General features: G+C 49.0%; 1 protein-coding gene across 2 annotated transcripts in view; it reads left to right on the plus strand.

Annotated features, from left to right (window-relative positions):
- Positions 1-16,683, plus strand: part of PREX1 (phosphatidylinositol-3,4,5-trisphosphate dependent Rac exchange factor 1) — a 206,644-nt gene that overhangs the window by 123,125 nt on the left and 66,836 nt on the right. For both annotated transcript variants that reach the window (XM_032143074.2, XM_032143076.2), the window contains 3 exons: positions 4,904-5,037; positions 12,984-13,102; positions 14,990-15,139. In XM_032143074.2, coding sequence (XP_031998965.1) covers positions 4,904-5,037; positions 12,984-13,102; positions 14,990-15,139 — 403 coding nt within the window. The remainder of the gene's footprint in view (positions 1-4,903; positions 5,038-12,983; positions 13,103-14,989; positions 15,140-16,683) is intronic.

Consider the following 16,683-nt stretch of genomic DNA (forward strand, 5'->3'; position numbering starts at 1 on the left):
TAAAATACAGTTTGTTCCTCAAAGTGACTTGTGAAAATAATACGTTCTAGCTAGAAAAAATAACATCTAATAGTGGAGCTGCTTCCATGCTATCTGTTAGTAGTTACAGTCTCTGAGGGCAGCATCCCTTAGGGGGTAGTTCATGTTAATGACAGTGATTGCACATCTTTATTTGACATAGTCTCTTGATCCTTTCCCATCTTTCTGTGTGACCTCTTGCTAATCTGATCAGATAGCTGTCATCTCTCTCTTGAAAGCTGTCTGACAAGGGGCTTGCTTTTGGAGCAAGGGGCGTCTTGTCTTGGCCACTTTCTTGCTGTTTGCTTGAGGTTGCATCGTTCATGAATTTGATCTCCCATATGTGTGTTTTTTACCCCCTGATCCTTTGTGAGCCACTGTTTGCCATGAGACTGGTTTAGTTAAAACCAGGTAAGTGAAGCCATGAATCCTTTTGCTGAGCACAGGGAAATGGCAATGTGTCACAATACCTTGCAAGTGAGCGAATGAGAAACCCCCTCCATGGGGAGAGATTCCTTTGCCTCAGTTTCCTCATCTGCGAAGTCGGGATCATGGGAGTACTCCCGTCATGGGTCACTTGAGGACAGGGGAGTTGATGCTTACAGAGTCCTCGGCAGTGCCTGGCTCAGAGAAAACGCCCAATACACGTCAGGAGGAGCCCTGGCAGCAAAGTGGGATCTCTTTATTTATTTTTTTAGATGGAAAAAGCATCCAAGAGCTTTGACTAGAACTTGTGCCCAGTGTGGGCTGCGCCTCCTCAGAGGCACACTCCAGATGCAGCCCCATGGACTTCCATGTGAAGCTCACAGTGATAAAAAAGGAAATGTGTACTCTTAATAAGAAAGAAACAGGCCTGGCACAGTGGCTCACACCTGTAATCCCAGCACTTTGGGAGGCCAAGGCAGGTGGATCACCTGAGGCCCGGAGTTTGAGACCAGCCTGGTCAACACGGTGAAACCCTGTCTCTACTAAACATCGAAAAATTAGCCAGGTGTGGTGGAGCACGCCTGTAATCCCAGTTACTCGGGATACTGCGGCAGGAGAATTGCTTGAACCTGGGAGGCGGTTGCAGTGAGCTGAGATCACACCACTGCACTCCAGCCTGGTCGACAGAACTAGATTCCATCAAAAAAAAAAAGAGAGGGAGGGAGGAAGGAAGGAAAAGGAAGGAAGGAAGGGAAGGAAGGAAAGGAAGGAAGGAAGGGAAGGAAGGAAAGGAAGGAAGGAAGGAAGGCACTCCATTTTCTGGCTCTGGCTCTGGCAGCCCTGGTTTAAGAGATGATCAACTGCTCACTCACCCTCACCCACAAGGGGAAAGAAGGAAACAGGAGTGAGGAAACAAAATCAGTACAAAAGCTCTCGTATTTTTTTCTTACCCTCCCTGGAGTGCTTTGGGCTCCCAGTGGGACATGGTCTCTCCCCTTGGAGACTCCTGCTCTAGACTATCGATTGCAAAGAAAAATCTTCAGGTCATCTTCGAAGAGCGGCCTGAGTTAGAGGTGAGCAGGTGGGGGAGTGGAGGCTGCTTGTCTGGGTTCAAGTTCCACCTCACTGCCTTACCACCTATGTGACCATGAACAAGTCACTTCACCACGCTGTGCCTCGGTTTCCTCATCTGTAAAATGAGAATTGTCCTGAGGATTAGCTGAGTTTGTACAAGATATTTAGAACAGTTCGTGGCATGTGGCTGCCCCTATGCATGTATTGGCTTTGAGTGTATAAGGTTTTGTCATCTCCAGCATGGTTGGGTGTGCATGTCTGGAAGGAAGGAGGTCTGTAGTCCTGACTGGTCCACATCTCTTGGTGCTCAGCCTCTTCCCTGTGCATCCAACCCCTAGCACCACCCTTGACCTGGATTCAAGGATTTCAGGGAGATCAAGAGTGTGGCTGGGCTTCTCAGCAGGGCTGGGGTGGAGGGGGTATCCCCCTGTAGTGTGCTTGGCATTTCAGCTGCAGTTTGCCAGGTGGTGCTTGGCCAAGGCTGGAGAGGCAGCTTCCCAGGCTGGCGGACTTCCTCTCCTAGGTCCCCCGAGATGGCCTTGGCAGCAGGGTTCTAGGGCTGTGTGACCTTGTGGCTTGGCAGCTGGGCCAGGTACCAGATTCTTCTTCAACTTCCCCTTTGGAGCCTGGAAGGGCTGGTGGGTGGGCATAAGGGAGCCAAGGCAAAACGAAGGGGAGGCATGTGGGCTCCAGGGACTGCTGAACCGGTGTCTGCCGTGTGCTGCCCATGGGCCATGATGAAGCCCCAGGGAGTCCCTGTCACCCTGTTTGTGAGGATGCTAGGGGTCCCAGGGGCTCTTCCTCATGACAGCCCTGAGTCTTGGTGCAGCAGGCTGCTACCTCACTGGAAAGCTGAGATCTGCCTGGGGGCATACAAGCATCCATGCCCTCCTGGCCCCCAGCCAAGCCGAAGGCCGTGATGTGTGATAACAAGTGCAGGCTCCTGTCCTGGCTGCACAGCTCTCGCCCACAAGGAAGCTGCTTTCCCAGTCTCCAGAGGGGTCTCTGGCACTGTTGAGTGAATGGGTTTGTTGTACCCAACTGGACCACGGGCACAGAGCAGACCAGCTCTAACAGCAGCGAGAGAGCCCCTTGTAGGCCGTTAGCAGACAGCTTGGCTTCTCAGCTGCCGGAACCAGTTCTCCTTCCTGGGTCTCAGAAAGAATTGAGTCAGCAGGTCCCAGTGGGGTAGGAACTCCATGTTGGTTCTGGGTGTTCAGTGTTTGGGGAGGGAGATTTTGTGAATAATTCTCCCTCTCTCCTCCCCAAGTTCATTTCCAGGCAGGGACAACATCACTTCTTGTTTCTTTCTTCATTGTAATCTGCCGGTCTGTCATGTGAAACTCCCTTGAAACACTGCTTTTGCATTATATTCCTTGGGCCCAAATGTCCGTGGCACCCTGTTGTCTGTACCTTATTGTATTAATTAAAGTCCGCGGTTGACTGCTGGAAGGAAGCGATGCAGCTGCCTCAGGAAGGTGGCTCATTAGCATTGCAACGCTGTTCTCATTAGTAGTGCAGAGGCGGACAGTCAGGCTGGGGTGGGCAGCTCTGCTCTGCCAGGACCCAGGTTCCCTCCAGCTCCTTGCCCCACCATCTGCTGCAGTGTATCCCACCACCCCAGCCTGTGGAAAGAGGAAAGGGAGGGAAGCCATTTTCTTTCAAGAATGTGCCCTGGCAGTGAGGCACATTGGTGATAACCTAGTCATGTGACCACACCTGGCACAAGGGGGGCTTGGAGATGTGTCTGTGGCTGGGCAGCCAAGTACCAGGGAAGACTCCATTCCCCAAAATGACAGAAGAGGGATGTGGATTGAGGGACAGTGGAGGGGCTGCCTCATTTGGCATTCTGTGCCCACCGAGGTCTCTTTTCTTGTCTCTTTGAACTTTGGGATCTCTCTGCCCTTGCCTGGGTCCTCTTGGCTTCAGGGAGACCTGTGTGATCCCAGGCTCTAAGGAGCCCTCCCAGCTCTAAGGAGCCCTCCCAGCCAGGACCTTCCCTTCTCTGCTTCCCTGCCCTCAGCCTCTTTATCTTTTTTTTTTTTTTTTTTTTTAGACAGAGTTCTGCTCTGTCACCCAGGCTGGAGTGCAGTGGCGTTATCTCGGCTCACTGCAACCTTTGCCTCCCAGGTTCAAGCGATTCTCTGCCTCAGCCTCCCGAGTAGCTGAGATTACAGGCACCTGCCATCATGCCTGGCTAATTTTTGTATTTTTGTAGAGATGGGGTTTCACCATGTTGGCCAGGCTGGTCTTGAACTCCTGACCTCAGGTAATCCTCCTGCCTCAGCTTCCCAAAGGATTACAGGCATGAACCACTGCGCCCGGCCAGCCTCTTTATCTTAATTTTTGTCTTCCAAGATCTGCTCACTCCTCCCTGATGCCTTTCCCAGCCACACTGCCTGGAACTTCACTGACATTTAGTGAACTTCATGCGCATCTTTGTCACCCCTTCCCCTGCCGCTCAGCATAGGTGACCAGGTTTGGGATCGACATGTACATCTTTAGCTTAGCTAGATGGAATGCCCACAGGATCCTGCCCCTGATGGTTTGCACATTGCATTTGTTGAGCACCTACTGTGTGCCAGAGAGTGTTGTGGGTGCTGGGCATACGTAGGGCACATAGTTGATTCGGGCCCTGTCCTTACCGAAGCGGCATTCAGGTGGGGGAGATATAGTAACAAGTCAAGACATAAATAAATAGCGGGGAAGGAATAGGTGAAAAAAAACCCACAATAAAAACTGAACGAGGCCAGGCGTGGTGGCTCATGTCTGTAATCCCTACACTTTGGGAGGCCGAGGCGGTTGGATCGCTTGAGGTCAGGAGTTCAAGACCAGCCTGACCAACATGGTGAAACCCTGTATCTACTAAAAAAATACAAAATTAGCTGGGCATGGTGGTGCATGCCTGTAATCCCAGCTACTCGGGAGGCTGAGGCAGGAAGAATCCCTTGAACCCAAGCGGCGGAGGTTGCAGTGAGCCGAGATCGCACCATTGCACTCCAGCCTGGGCAACAAGAGCAAAATTCCGTTTCAAAAAAAAAAACAAACAAAAAACCCAAAAAACAAAAACTGAACCAAAACATACCCAGATGCTGACTAGGACCTACTATTAGCTGTATGAGCTGGGTGAGTTACTCCTCCCTGAGTCCCAAGTCCCTCCTGTAAAAGGGACATGCGGTCACATCAGTGTGCCCTCCCCAGGATTTTCCTGGCATGCTCAGCAGATAGAAGCCACTAATCACGTTGTATTGATTTTCTGTCCATTGACAGACTTGCTGGTGGAGTTTTTGGCCTGTGGCAGGAGGTGGTAGTAGGTTCTGTCTCTGGGAAAGGAAGGGGATGTTCCTGGGTTGGCTCATTCACTGCGTCCTCATTGCTCTCCCAGGGTTCCAACCTCACAGACATCTGCACTCAGCTCCTCCTGCAAGGGACTTTGTTAAAGATCTCCGCGGGCAACATCCAGGAAAGGGCCTTCTTCCTCTTCGACAACCTTCTCGTCTACTGCAAGCGGAAATCCAGGTGAGTGGCCAGGAGGCTGGGATGGGGTCTGGCCTGCTACCTTCTCCAGGTGATGCCCTGGGCTTGTCACTTCCCTCTCTGGGCCTCCCTTTCCTGTGAGTTGAGGGGTTTGTTCTAAATCAGTGCTGTCTAGTAGAAATACAATGCAAGCCACGTGTTATGTTAAATGTTCTGGTAGCCACATTTAAAAAAGTAAAAAGAAACAGGTAAAATGAATTTAAATAATATATTTTATTTAACCTAATAGATCCCCAAATATTAGAATATTATATTCAATTATAATTATACATGTAATTATTATTTTAAAAAAATATTAAAGAGATATTTTGTGTTGTGGGTTTTTTTTTTTTACACTAAGTTCTCAAAATCTGGTGTGTATGTTATACTCACAAAACACCTAAATTTGTCCTGGGCACGTTTGAAGTGCTCAGTAGCTACCTGTGGCTCGTGGCTACCGTATTGGATAGCATAGGTCTAGATGACTGTGGAAACTGGGAGGTTCTTTGTGACACCCACATCCTGTAATTCTAAGTTGAGGGTTCAAGAGGAGCGAAGCTCTTTCACTGTTCAGTTTTTGGAGGGTCAGGATAGTTTCTTCACCTTCTTTGTGTCTTTCACTGGTGCTTCTTGCACTCTGTAGAGTCTAGGAGTAAGTGGATGGTTGGCTGAGTAGGTAGGTGGAGGCAGGTGCATGTGTGATGGGAAGTGTGGTGATGGGTTATGTGGGCACACGGGATGAGGCGCAGATGGCTGGGGGTTTGGGAGGTGAATGGATGGTAAATAGAAGGAGGCAGGGAGGGAAGGAAGGAATGTGGATGGATCTTGGAATTGACGTGTGTGTGAGTGAATGAATGTTTGAATGCTTGGAGGTTTAGGAGATGGCTGGATGGAGGAATAGATGGAAAGCTGGGGGCATGTGTGGATGTTCAGGCAGTTAGAGAAATGGATATGAAGACTGGCAGATATGTGTCTAGATGAATGGTAGATTGGGGCCTTCAGGTATGGTGTGTTGAGTGAATGGGTAGATGGATGGAAGGCTGGGTGGTTATATAATTGGGAAGGTGGGTTGGTGATGGAGGTTTGGAGATTAGTGGATGGATGGCCAGTTGGTTGGCATGTTGATGGATGGGTAAGTGGTTGGTTGATAGTTGCCGAGGTGGTTGGGCTCTGGGAGGGAAAGTGGGACAGTTGGACTACTGAGTGGATGGATGGGTGAATGACTGGAGAGAGGGGAAATTAGGAGATGGATGCGGGGGTTGGATGACTGTAGTAGTTGGCGGGAACTGATGGTTGGATGCATGGGTGGGTGGGTGGATTGGCACAGAGAGATTCCTGACTTTAAGTTTTCATGTTCAGCAGGTGTAGGATGGTCTCAGCTGACCCCTGCAGCACTTTTCAAATTCTCTTTGCTGTTACTTTGTCTTAGGAACAAAATAGTGATGTTCCAGAGGCTTCTTAACTCCTCTGTCTAGCAAAGACTAGAGCTGAGGCCTGAGGTCCAGGCCCTAGGTCCTACTTTCAGCATTTTCCTGTAACTTGCTTTGTGTCCTAGGCCATGCCACTGACCATCTCTGAGCCTCAGTTTCCTTGTCTGTCTGTGCTGGACTCCCAAGGTGTGGTGAGAAACCTTACCACTGGATGAGTAATGATGCTCCATGCCAATGTGTGGGCTTCCCACTGTCCTCCTCCTCTAGTGGGCCTCTCTGAGCCTTGGTTTTCTCTTCTGTAAAGTGAGGCAATCAGCCCCTCCTTGTAGTAGTGTTTGGTTAAGAGCTAGGCCCCCCATTGGATCCCTGTTTAGCCGCCTTTGTAGCTCTGTGACTTTGCCTCTCTGTGCCTCAGCTTCCTCATCTGTAAAACAGAGTGAATGATCGTATGTACCTCTTAGGACCATTGAAGATCAGATATGTGAGTGTGCCTGGGACATAGTGGGTGCACAGCATAGTAGCTGCCAGCACCATTGTTGTTAACTTGGCTCTGGTGTGGTCACACAGGTATAGCACCTGGTGCACAGGAGGCTCTGAAACCACAGGCCCTTCCCCATTGCCCTTTCCCCCCTGTTCTGGGCTTGGCGCTTCCTGTGAGGGCCTGGGCCTCCTGCTTCCACTATCTCCCAGTGGCTGGCTCAGCATGGCTCTTTCTCATTTGCTCCTTCATTCTCGCCCACTCCTTGAGGTCTGTCTGTCTCATGTCCTGCTGTCCCCTCATGAACGCCCCCTTCTCCTCTTTCCTTCCCTTCCTTTCTGGTCTCTCTGGGGCTGTCCTCAGAGTCCTCCTTGGGTAGTTTCAGGGCTGCTGCCAATGTCCAGCCTGAGCCCTGCCCCGCCGCTCTGCCCCAAGCAGTCTGGAGCAGGCACTTTTCCCAGAACACTGGGGTTTGGAAAACAGAATGTCCCTTTAGGCCTCTGTGACCTGCTCCCAACTTTTAGCTGAGTTTACTCAACCTTTGGCTTCCCGGTGCAGGCTCTGCCTCCTCTGGGGCTGTCTCACCTGTGCAGGGACAGCAGCTGATTCTGATAGTACCAGATTCCAAGTGGGCTCCCTAGGGCCTTCCTTGTGGGCGCCCTGAGCTCTTTCAAGGCTATTCCCCACCTCATTTCCACAAGTGAGCTGGGCTGGCTGCAGGGAAAGGGCGCATGTGTCTCTTGAGAGAAGCTGGCAGGCAGCCAGCATTCCTGCCTCTGGATGGAGAGCCAGAGGGCTGAGCACTGAGTGGCCCAGGAGATTGGGCAATGGTGGGTGGATCTCCCCGCCTGAGTCTGATGTGGGTGCAGGCAATGCCTGGAGTGGCTTTGTGACTGCTGACTGTGTTTGTCTTTGCCTGGGTCATGCAGGGCACCACCCATCCAGGACATGGGTCGGGGAGGTCTCTGACTCACAGTGCTTCTGGGCGAATTCAAAAGCAGAGGCTCCTTGGGTGTCAGAAGTGGAAAACGGGAGGGAGTGTTTTAAAAACCCACCTCCCATCCTCCAGAAGGGGAAACGAGGACCCCAAAGAGCAAAGTCTCATGCATCTCAACCCCCTGCTTAGCATCTTAGAGGCAGCAGTAGTGTGTCGCCATTAAGAACACAGAGGGCTGGGCGTGGTGGCTCATGCCTGTAATCCCAGCACTTTGGGAGACTGAGGAGGGTGGATCACGAGGTCAGAAGATCGAGGCCATCCTGGCTAACACGGTGAAACCCTGTCTCTACTAAAAATACAAAAAAATTAGCCAGGTGTGGTGGCACGCGCTTGTAATCCCAGCTACTCGGGAGGCTGAGGCAGGAGAATCGCTTGAACCTGGGAGGCGGAGGTTGCAGTGAGCTGAGGTGGTGCCACTGCACTCCAGCCTGGGGGACAGAGCAAGACTCTGTCTCAAAAAAAAAAAAAAAGAAAAAGAGAACACAGAGGCTCTGCTTACCATCTGTGTGACCTTGAGCAAATTATGTCAGCTGTTTGCGCCTGTGTTTTCCTACCCATTATATGGGGATAAAAGTAGTCCTCATTTCATGGAGTAAAACATGTAAAGGTACACATGTACTGTGGTTAGAATAACGCCTGGTACGTGGTCAAGTGGAAGAAATACAAATATATATCTTTATTTGGGTGTCTCACATGTAGCCCACACTTAAATTATGTCTTAAAGGGCTTTTGTTTTTTATCTTAACTTCTGCCCGTTGGATCTTCCTCATTACCAGTAAATGGCACCAAAATTTGTATTAAGTCAAGATTCTCCAGATAGACCGAATAGGGTGTGTGTGTGTGTGTGTGTGTGTGTGTGTGTGTGTGTGTAAAGAGATTTATAATAAGCAGTTGGCTCATGTGATTATGGAGGCTGACAGGTCCCAAGATCTGTCATCTGCAGGCTGAAGACAAGCCAATAGTGTCGTTCTGATCCTAGGATTGGCAGGCTCAGGAAGAGCTGATATCTGCTTGAGTCTGGAGTCAGGAAAAGAAATTTGCCCAGGAGCTGAAGCCAGAATCTTCTTGATTTTGAGCTATCCTTATCCCCATACCAACTACATCAGCAAGTCCATTCCATCCTGTCATCAAACTTTGCCCAGAACCTCAGTGCAATTCCAATAAATACTCTAGGAGGGGGTTTGTGTACGTGTGTATGTATGTATGTATGTGTGTGTGTGTGTGTGTAAATGATCGGCTGACTGTAAAATTTACAAGAAAATCCAGAGACAGAAATAGCTAAGACAATTATGAAGAAGGTCAAGCTAGGGGACCGTTATTACCAGATTCCAAGTCCTGCTGAAAGGTCATAGTAATTAAGACAGCGTGGTATTGGTATGAAAACAGACACGTAGAGTAATGGAATCGAGTAGTGAGTTTAGGAGTAGACCCACATGTAAGCAGTCATTTGAATTTCAACAAAAACACCGATGCAGTACAATAAATGGTGCTTGGTCAGTTTGACATCCAGTGGGGGAAAAAGTGATTCTTGACCCTTACCTCATACCAAACACAAAAATCAACTTCAGCTGGATCATAGATTTAAATGTAAACGGTAGAACAATAACACTTCTACAAGAAAGCATGGGAGAATATCTTCATGATCTAGGGGTAAGCAAATGTCTTAAACAGGACAAAGAGTATAGTTATAAAGGAGAACTAAATTCATTAGACTATACTACAATTAAGCATTTCGTTAAAAAATACTGTGAGGAGAGTGAAAAGACAAGCCACAGACAGTGAAGAGGTCTTTACAGTTTGTATAATGGCCAGAGTATTCACATCCAGAATATATAAAGAGGCCCTACTGTAGCCACACTTGGCCCTGTGCCTATTTTTGTCAATAAAGTTTTATTGGAACACAGCTATGCCCATTTGTTTATATACAGTCTTAGCTGCTTTGATGCCATAAGGGCAGAGTTGAATAGTTGTAACAGAGACCGTATGGCCTACAAAACTGAAAATGTGTACTATTTGGCCCTTTTCAGAAGAAAAATTGCCAACCTCTGCTACAAATAATTAAGAAAAAGACAGACAATTCAACAAAAAATGACAAGGGACAGTCTTTCACAAAAGAAGGCACCAGATCGCCAATAAACGTACAGTGGTGTTTGAGGTTATTTACTTATCAGGGAATTACAAATTAAATGTTAATGAGCTACTACTGTATACGTACCATAATGGCCAAAATGAGACATAAAATACCAGTTATAGAGGATGTGGGACAACTGGAATGTTCCTACACTGTTGGGCATGGGAAAATCGGTACAACTATTTTGGAAAACAGCTTGGCAGTATCTCCTAAAGCTAATCATGCACATTCCTTATCACTCAGTAATTCAGCTCCTCAGGTATCTAACCCAAAGAAATGCGCACACATGTTCTTTGTCAGGCACGTGCAGGAATCTCACAGCAGCACCACACTGGAAAGAAGCCAGGTGTCTGGCCATGTCACTCTACCCAGCAGCACGGGTGACTCACAGTCATGAGGTTGGGTGAAGGAAGCTGGACACAAAAGTACACACTTGTGATTCCATTTGTGTAAAGTTCAAAAACAGGCAAAGCAAATCTATGGGGTTAGACGTCAGGACAGTGGTTACCCTTGTCAGGGGAAGAGGGCAGTGATGGGAAAGGGGCATAAGGGGGTGCCTATGGGGAGCTAAACATGTTGATACAGATGTGTTCACTTGCAAAAGTTAATTGAGCCATATTACTGCTTCTTTGGGCATTTTTTTTCTGTGTGGATTTTATACTTTAATACAAAGTTTACAAAAATATGTATATGCACATATGTATATATATGTTTATATGTGTGTGTATACACACACAAACACACATACAACACCCTCGTCCTTTCTCATCTTGATGATTGCAGTGGTCTCCTCTCTGGTTCTAGTCCCTTCTCCACCAGCAGACACAGCGAGTCTCTTGAAACCGAAGTCCATCCCATTCCGCCTGTGCTCCAACCCTCCGTGGCTCCCATCTCACACACAGCAGAAGCCCACATCTTTACCACTTACAACTTAAAAATCAGAGAGATAAGTCTCTTCCACATTCCCGAATCCTCAGCCTATCTCCTGTTTCATTTACCCACTTACAGTAACAAGTACACATCAGCCAAGTCGGTATGGGAACAAACCCACTGGTTCTTGGTGAGCATACAGCCCACCTGCTGGAGCAGAGGCCTGTGCACACCACCAAGTGGCCTTTGAGCTCTGGGAGTTCATTTTCTGCCGTATCTTCACCAGAGCGTTTAGTACCTCTGACCTGATGTATGGTTTACCTTGCTTAGGGACTGTCTCTGTGCCCTGCCTCCAACTCCATATTAGAGTTGAGTTCCCAGAGACGTTTTGTTCAGCAGTACAGCCCCAGTAGCTTAAACAGTGCCTGGCACATAGTAGGTGTTCTCCACATGCTTGTTGGATGCACAGATGAGTGACTTCCCTTGGCTCCTGACTTGGTATCTTCCTCATCGGAAGCTCTGGCCAGATGTTTGTTGAGTGACTGTTTTAGTCCCTTCAGGCTGCTGTAACAAAATACCAGAAACTGGGGGTTTTAAACAACAGAAATTCGGGCTGGACATGGTGGCTCATATCTGTAATCCCAAGACTTTGGGAGGCTGAGGTGGGTGGATAACTTGAAGTCAGGAGTTCGAGATCAGCCGGGCCAACATGATGAAACCCTGTCTCTACTAAAAATACAAAAATTACACGGGCATGGTGGCACATACCTGTAGTCCCAGCTACTCGAGACGCTGAGGCAGGAGAGTTGCTTGAACCCGGGAGGCGGAGGTTGCAGTGGGACGAGATTGTGCCACTGTACTCCAGCCTGGGCGACAGAATGAGACTCTATCTCAAAATAAATAAATAAATAAAATAACGCCAGCGCCGTGGCTCATACCTGTAATCTCAGCACTTTGAGAGGCCAAGGCGGGCAGATCACACGGTCAGGAGATTGAGACCATCCTGGCTAACACAGTGAAACTCTGTCTCTACTAAAAATACAAAAAATTAGCTGGGCGTGGTGAGACATGCCTGTAGTCCCAGCTACTGGGGTGGCTGTGGTGGGATAATCACTTGTAACCCAACAGGCGGAGGTTGCAGTGAGCTGAGATCATGCCACTGCACTCCAGCCTGGGCAACAGAGTGAGATTCCATCTCAAAAAATAAATAAATAAATAAATAAATGAACAAACAACAGAAATGTATTTTGTACAATTCTGGAGGCTGTGAACTCCAAGATCAAAGGTGCTGGTAGACTCAGTGCTGGCGAGGGCCTGCTTTCTGCTTCATAGATGGTGCCTTCTTGCTGTGTCCCCCGTGGTGGAAGAGGCGAGCCAGCTCTCTGGGGCCTCTTTTATAAGGGCCTAATCTCATTCATGAGGTCCTTTTCCCCCTGACTTCTTCATCTCTCAAAGGCCCTACCTCCTAATACCATTACCTCGGGGGTTAAGATATAACATGAATTTTGGAGGGACACCAACATTTAGACTATAGGAGTGGGTGAATGATAGAATTCACTCGAGTGAATGATTGAACCCTGGGAAGGTGGATGATGGATGGATAGATGGATGGATGGATGGATGGATGGATGGATGGATGGATGAATGGACTGCCAATTCCAAGCCCTCCTTCCATTCTGGTCGTATTTCAGGAAGTTCCTGTCTTTGAGAAACTTAACAGGTCTTTCCCCATTTTCTAGCCAAGAAGAATGGGTTTCTGTTACCTCCTGTTGGTTTCCCATGTCTCCTTTTAGCTGAAAAGTAGCTTTGTGGGGTCTGCAAGGCTATTAGCCTGTTTTCCAGATGAGGAAGCTGTGGCTGGAAGAGAAGTGACTTGTTCAAGTTACCCCAGCACCAGTCAAACACTCCTGCTCCTGAGCCCTACCCGGGGCTCCTCTCTGTCCCCTGGATGCCCCTCAGTGTTGTTTTCCCCTTTGCGCTATTGAAAATAGTTGTATCTGGGAGGTGATGTGCAGGGGACGCTGACTTCTCACTGTCTTTCAGGGTCACCGGGAGCAAGAAGTCCACGAAGAGGACGAAATCCATCAACGGCTCCCTCTACATCTTCAGGGGTCGAATCAACACTGAAGTCATGGAGGTGGAGAACGTGGAAGATGGGACAGGTAGCCCCTCCTCCAGCCCCGCCTGAGCCCTGCCTGCTCCCTGGCACTCTCTCTGTTTCATTTAAATATATTTTTTCTTTTATCATGAGATGTAATCTACCTACAGAAAAGTGCCCAGAGCATAGATGCATGAAGCGAACATCTAGGTGGTTAGCATTCAAGTTAAGAAATAAAACACTGCACCCCAAATCCTTCCTCCTTGCAATGCCTTCTACCGCCTAGAAGTAACCACTGTCTGGATTTTGTGATGATCATTTTCCTGCTTTTTAAAGACATTTTTACCTCCTAAGCATTTATGACTAAACGTTTTAATTAAAATTTCTATTTTTGAGCCTTATATAAGTGGTTACATGATTACATATGTTTAAGTGGCTTTACATATATGTGATTATATATGTGTATATATATACAGCCCACCTGGTCATATTTGTTTTTTTTGTTTGTTTTTTTTGAGACGGAGTCCCGCTGTGTCCCCCAGGCTGGAATGCAGTGGCGTGATCTCAGCTCACTGCAAGCTCCGTCTCCTGGGTTCACGCCATTCTCCTGCCTCAGCCTCCCGAGTAGCTGGGACTACAGGCGCCCGCCAACATGCCCGGCTAATTTTTTGTATTTTTAGTAGAAACGGGGTTTCACCGTGTTAGCCAAGATGGTCTCGATCTCCTGACCTCGTGATCCGCCCGTCTCGGCCTCCCAAAGTGCTGGGATTACAGGCGTGAGCCACCACGCCCGGCTCCACCTGGTCATATAATGTTCATGACCATTTTACTTAAATGGTCATAAAATATGGTCGGCTGGGTGTGGTGGCTCACGCCTGTAATCCTAGCACTTTGAGAGGTTGAGGTGGGCAGACCGCTTGAGCCCAGGCATTTGAGACCAGCCTGGGCAACACGGAGAAAACCTGTCTCTACAAAAAATACAAAAACTAGCTGGACATGGTGGAGTGCAACTGTGGTCCCAGCTACTGGGGAGGCTGAGGTGGGAGGATCATCTAAGCCCAGGAGGTAGATGCTGCAGTGAGCCATGATTTGACCACTGCACTCCAGCCTGGGTGACACAGCGACACCTAGTCTCCCCGGCCCAGAAAATATGGTCTACATTTTTTTTTAACAAACTGCTTCTTTCACCCAACACCATGTTGGTGAGGTTCATCCATGTCTCTGCACGTAGCTGTTTGCAGCCTCTTGGTTTCCGTTGCTGCAGAGTGTTCCGTTGCGTGAACATTCCACACTTCATCCATTCTTTGGGTGACGGATGTTTGGCCTGTTGCCACCACTCACTGTCATGCACAGTGACGCTGTGATGGCTCATGTGAGCATCTCCTAGTATGTGTGCTTTTGAGCTTGTCCAGAGCAGGAGTTCTTGCTTGGTTTTGAGCCACAGGCCCCTTTGGCAGTCTCATGAAGCCCCTGGAGCCCTCCTCAGATTCAGGCTTTCGCCTCCCTGTTTGCCAACCTGTTTGAGAGGTTTCAGGTCCCATCCCAGCCAGCATTGGGTAGGGGTCCCACGTTTGACTTGGCTTGTCAGGCTGGCACTAAGGTTTTAAGTAACTCCAGTGCCTGAGTGAGATGGGAAGAGCCCAGGAAGCATTTTGGGGCTCCAAGTAAGTGTCTCCCCGTGAGTCACTGCTGTGTTTGTGCCTAGATGCAAGGTCTTAAAATGAAGCCCCCTGTCATTGAGTGGTTAAGAGGGGTCTTTGTTTGCAGAAGGTCTTCCTTGCCTACTGGAAAAGGATAAGAAGTGAGCATTTGAAGGGCTGGAAGTCCAGCTCCCCATCCTGATGCATTTGAGGGCCCTGCCCTGTGCTGGGGTGGAAGGGCTAGTTAATGGGGAGTGTTGAAGGTCACATGGCTGAGTCTCTGCTGCACCTTTGCCTCCTGCCCCCACCAGCGGATTACCACAGCAACGGCTATACTGTCACCAACGGCTGGAAGATCCACAACACGGCCAAGAACAAGTGGTTTGTCTGCATGGCCAAGACGGCAGAGGAGAAGCAGAAGTGGCTGGACGCCATCATCCGTGAGCGGGAGCAGCGCGAGAGTGAGCAGCTGCTTTGGGGGGCTCGCCTGGGATCCCTGAGCTATGTGTGGCTTCTTCTGAGTGGGGGCTGTGTTTAGGGAAGGGGCATAGGGTCCTTTTCAGGAGGATCAGAGCTGTAAGAAGCAGGTATTTGAAGGGACTGGGAGCTCTGGGACTATTCCAACTTGGTGGTACCGCAGAGATTGCCCACTAGACAAATGGGGAAACCGAGGCCCAAAAGAAGGGTCTTGCCCGAAGGTGTTCACCCTTAAACATTAGGATTCAAGATGCTCCCCTTTCCTGCGCATAGCCCTATGCCCTCCGCCTGAGGTTTTCTTTGATATTCACTGAATCTAATTCTAGGAGGAGGGTCCATTGGAGCTGCCCATTAACCTCAGTCAGGAGTCCCTCTGGGCACAGGCACCCCCGAAGCAGTTCACATGAGGAAGTGCGGGGGCTGGATATAATCGGAGGGTGGGCTTGGGGGTGGGCATGCAACTGTGTGGAGGCACCGGGCTGTTTTGTGCAGAGACCACCAGGCTGGGAAAAGGAGGCTTTGGTGTGTTTTGGGGCAAGTTACTCCAGCTTTCCAGACCTCAGTGATCTCATCTGATAAATGGGGATCCAAGTTCCTGCTGTAGAGGGTTGTAATGCTACAGGAGGTCTCGGATTTGAGCACTTTTCAAAATCTGACATGTAACTCTAAAAACCCTCCCACCTCCCAGTTTTACTGAGGAGGAAACTGGGCCTCAGTTTCCTCCAAATGTGTATCCTGCTTACTTGAAATTGCCACTTGGAGGTGTCGTAGGTGCTCACACTTGCTGTGTCTAAATCATAGCTCTTCATTTCCCCCAGCCTTCTGCCCCAAACCTGCTCATCCCCTCAACTTCTACATACCAGTCAGTGGCTCCTCCCTTAGCCCCACAGCTCAGAGTCAAAGTCTTCGTATCACCCCTGGTCTCCCCTGCAACCCCTGCTCCCCAAATTCAATAGATCAACAAGTCCCTTTAACTCTGCCTTTCACATATATGTCACACCCATCCGCTTCTCCTCTCCTCTCCCTACTTCCACGCAAGACAAGCCACCATCCACCATCCTCTCTTGGGAATATGGGCCCAGCGGGGCCAAATCCATGGATTGTTTGTCTAGAGAAACTAGACATATGGATTTTTAGGTGACATTTTCTGATCCTAAACATTGCACCAACACTTATTAAAATGATATTAGGCCAGATAAACCACTGAACTGGGGGCCTGGTTAGGCAGGGTTGTGACCTCTGAAATTGGTCAGGGCTGAGTATGTGGTCAGGACTGGGATGGGGTTCAGGGATGTGGCCTAAGTGAGGCTGATCAGTATCTTTGTGGTCTTTGTTGGGCACATGGGATCACAGGTGGGGGTGTGGCCCAAGTGGGTCTTGGTTGTTAGAACTGGGTGTTGTCCACATCCTGACCTCAGGGCTGGGGTGGTCACGAGCACGAATCTGGAACCAACTTCTCGGGTCTAAATTCTGGTTTCACCACTTCCAATTGGGCAACCTTGGGCAGAGAACTGAACTTCTCTGGACC

This window comes from Hylobates moloch, unplaced genomic scaffold (genome assembly GCF_009828535.3).
Source record: "Hylobates moloch isolate HMO894 unplaced genomic scaffold, HMol_V3 SCAFFOLD_21, whole genome shotgun sequence".
Classification (NCBI taxonomy): Eukaryota; Metazoa; Chordata; class Mammalia; order Primates; family Hylobatidae; genus Hylobates; species Hylobates moloch.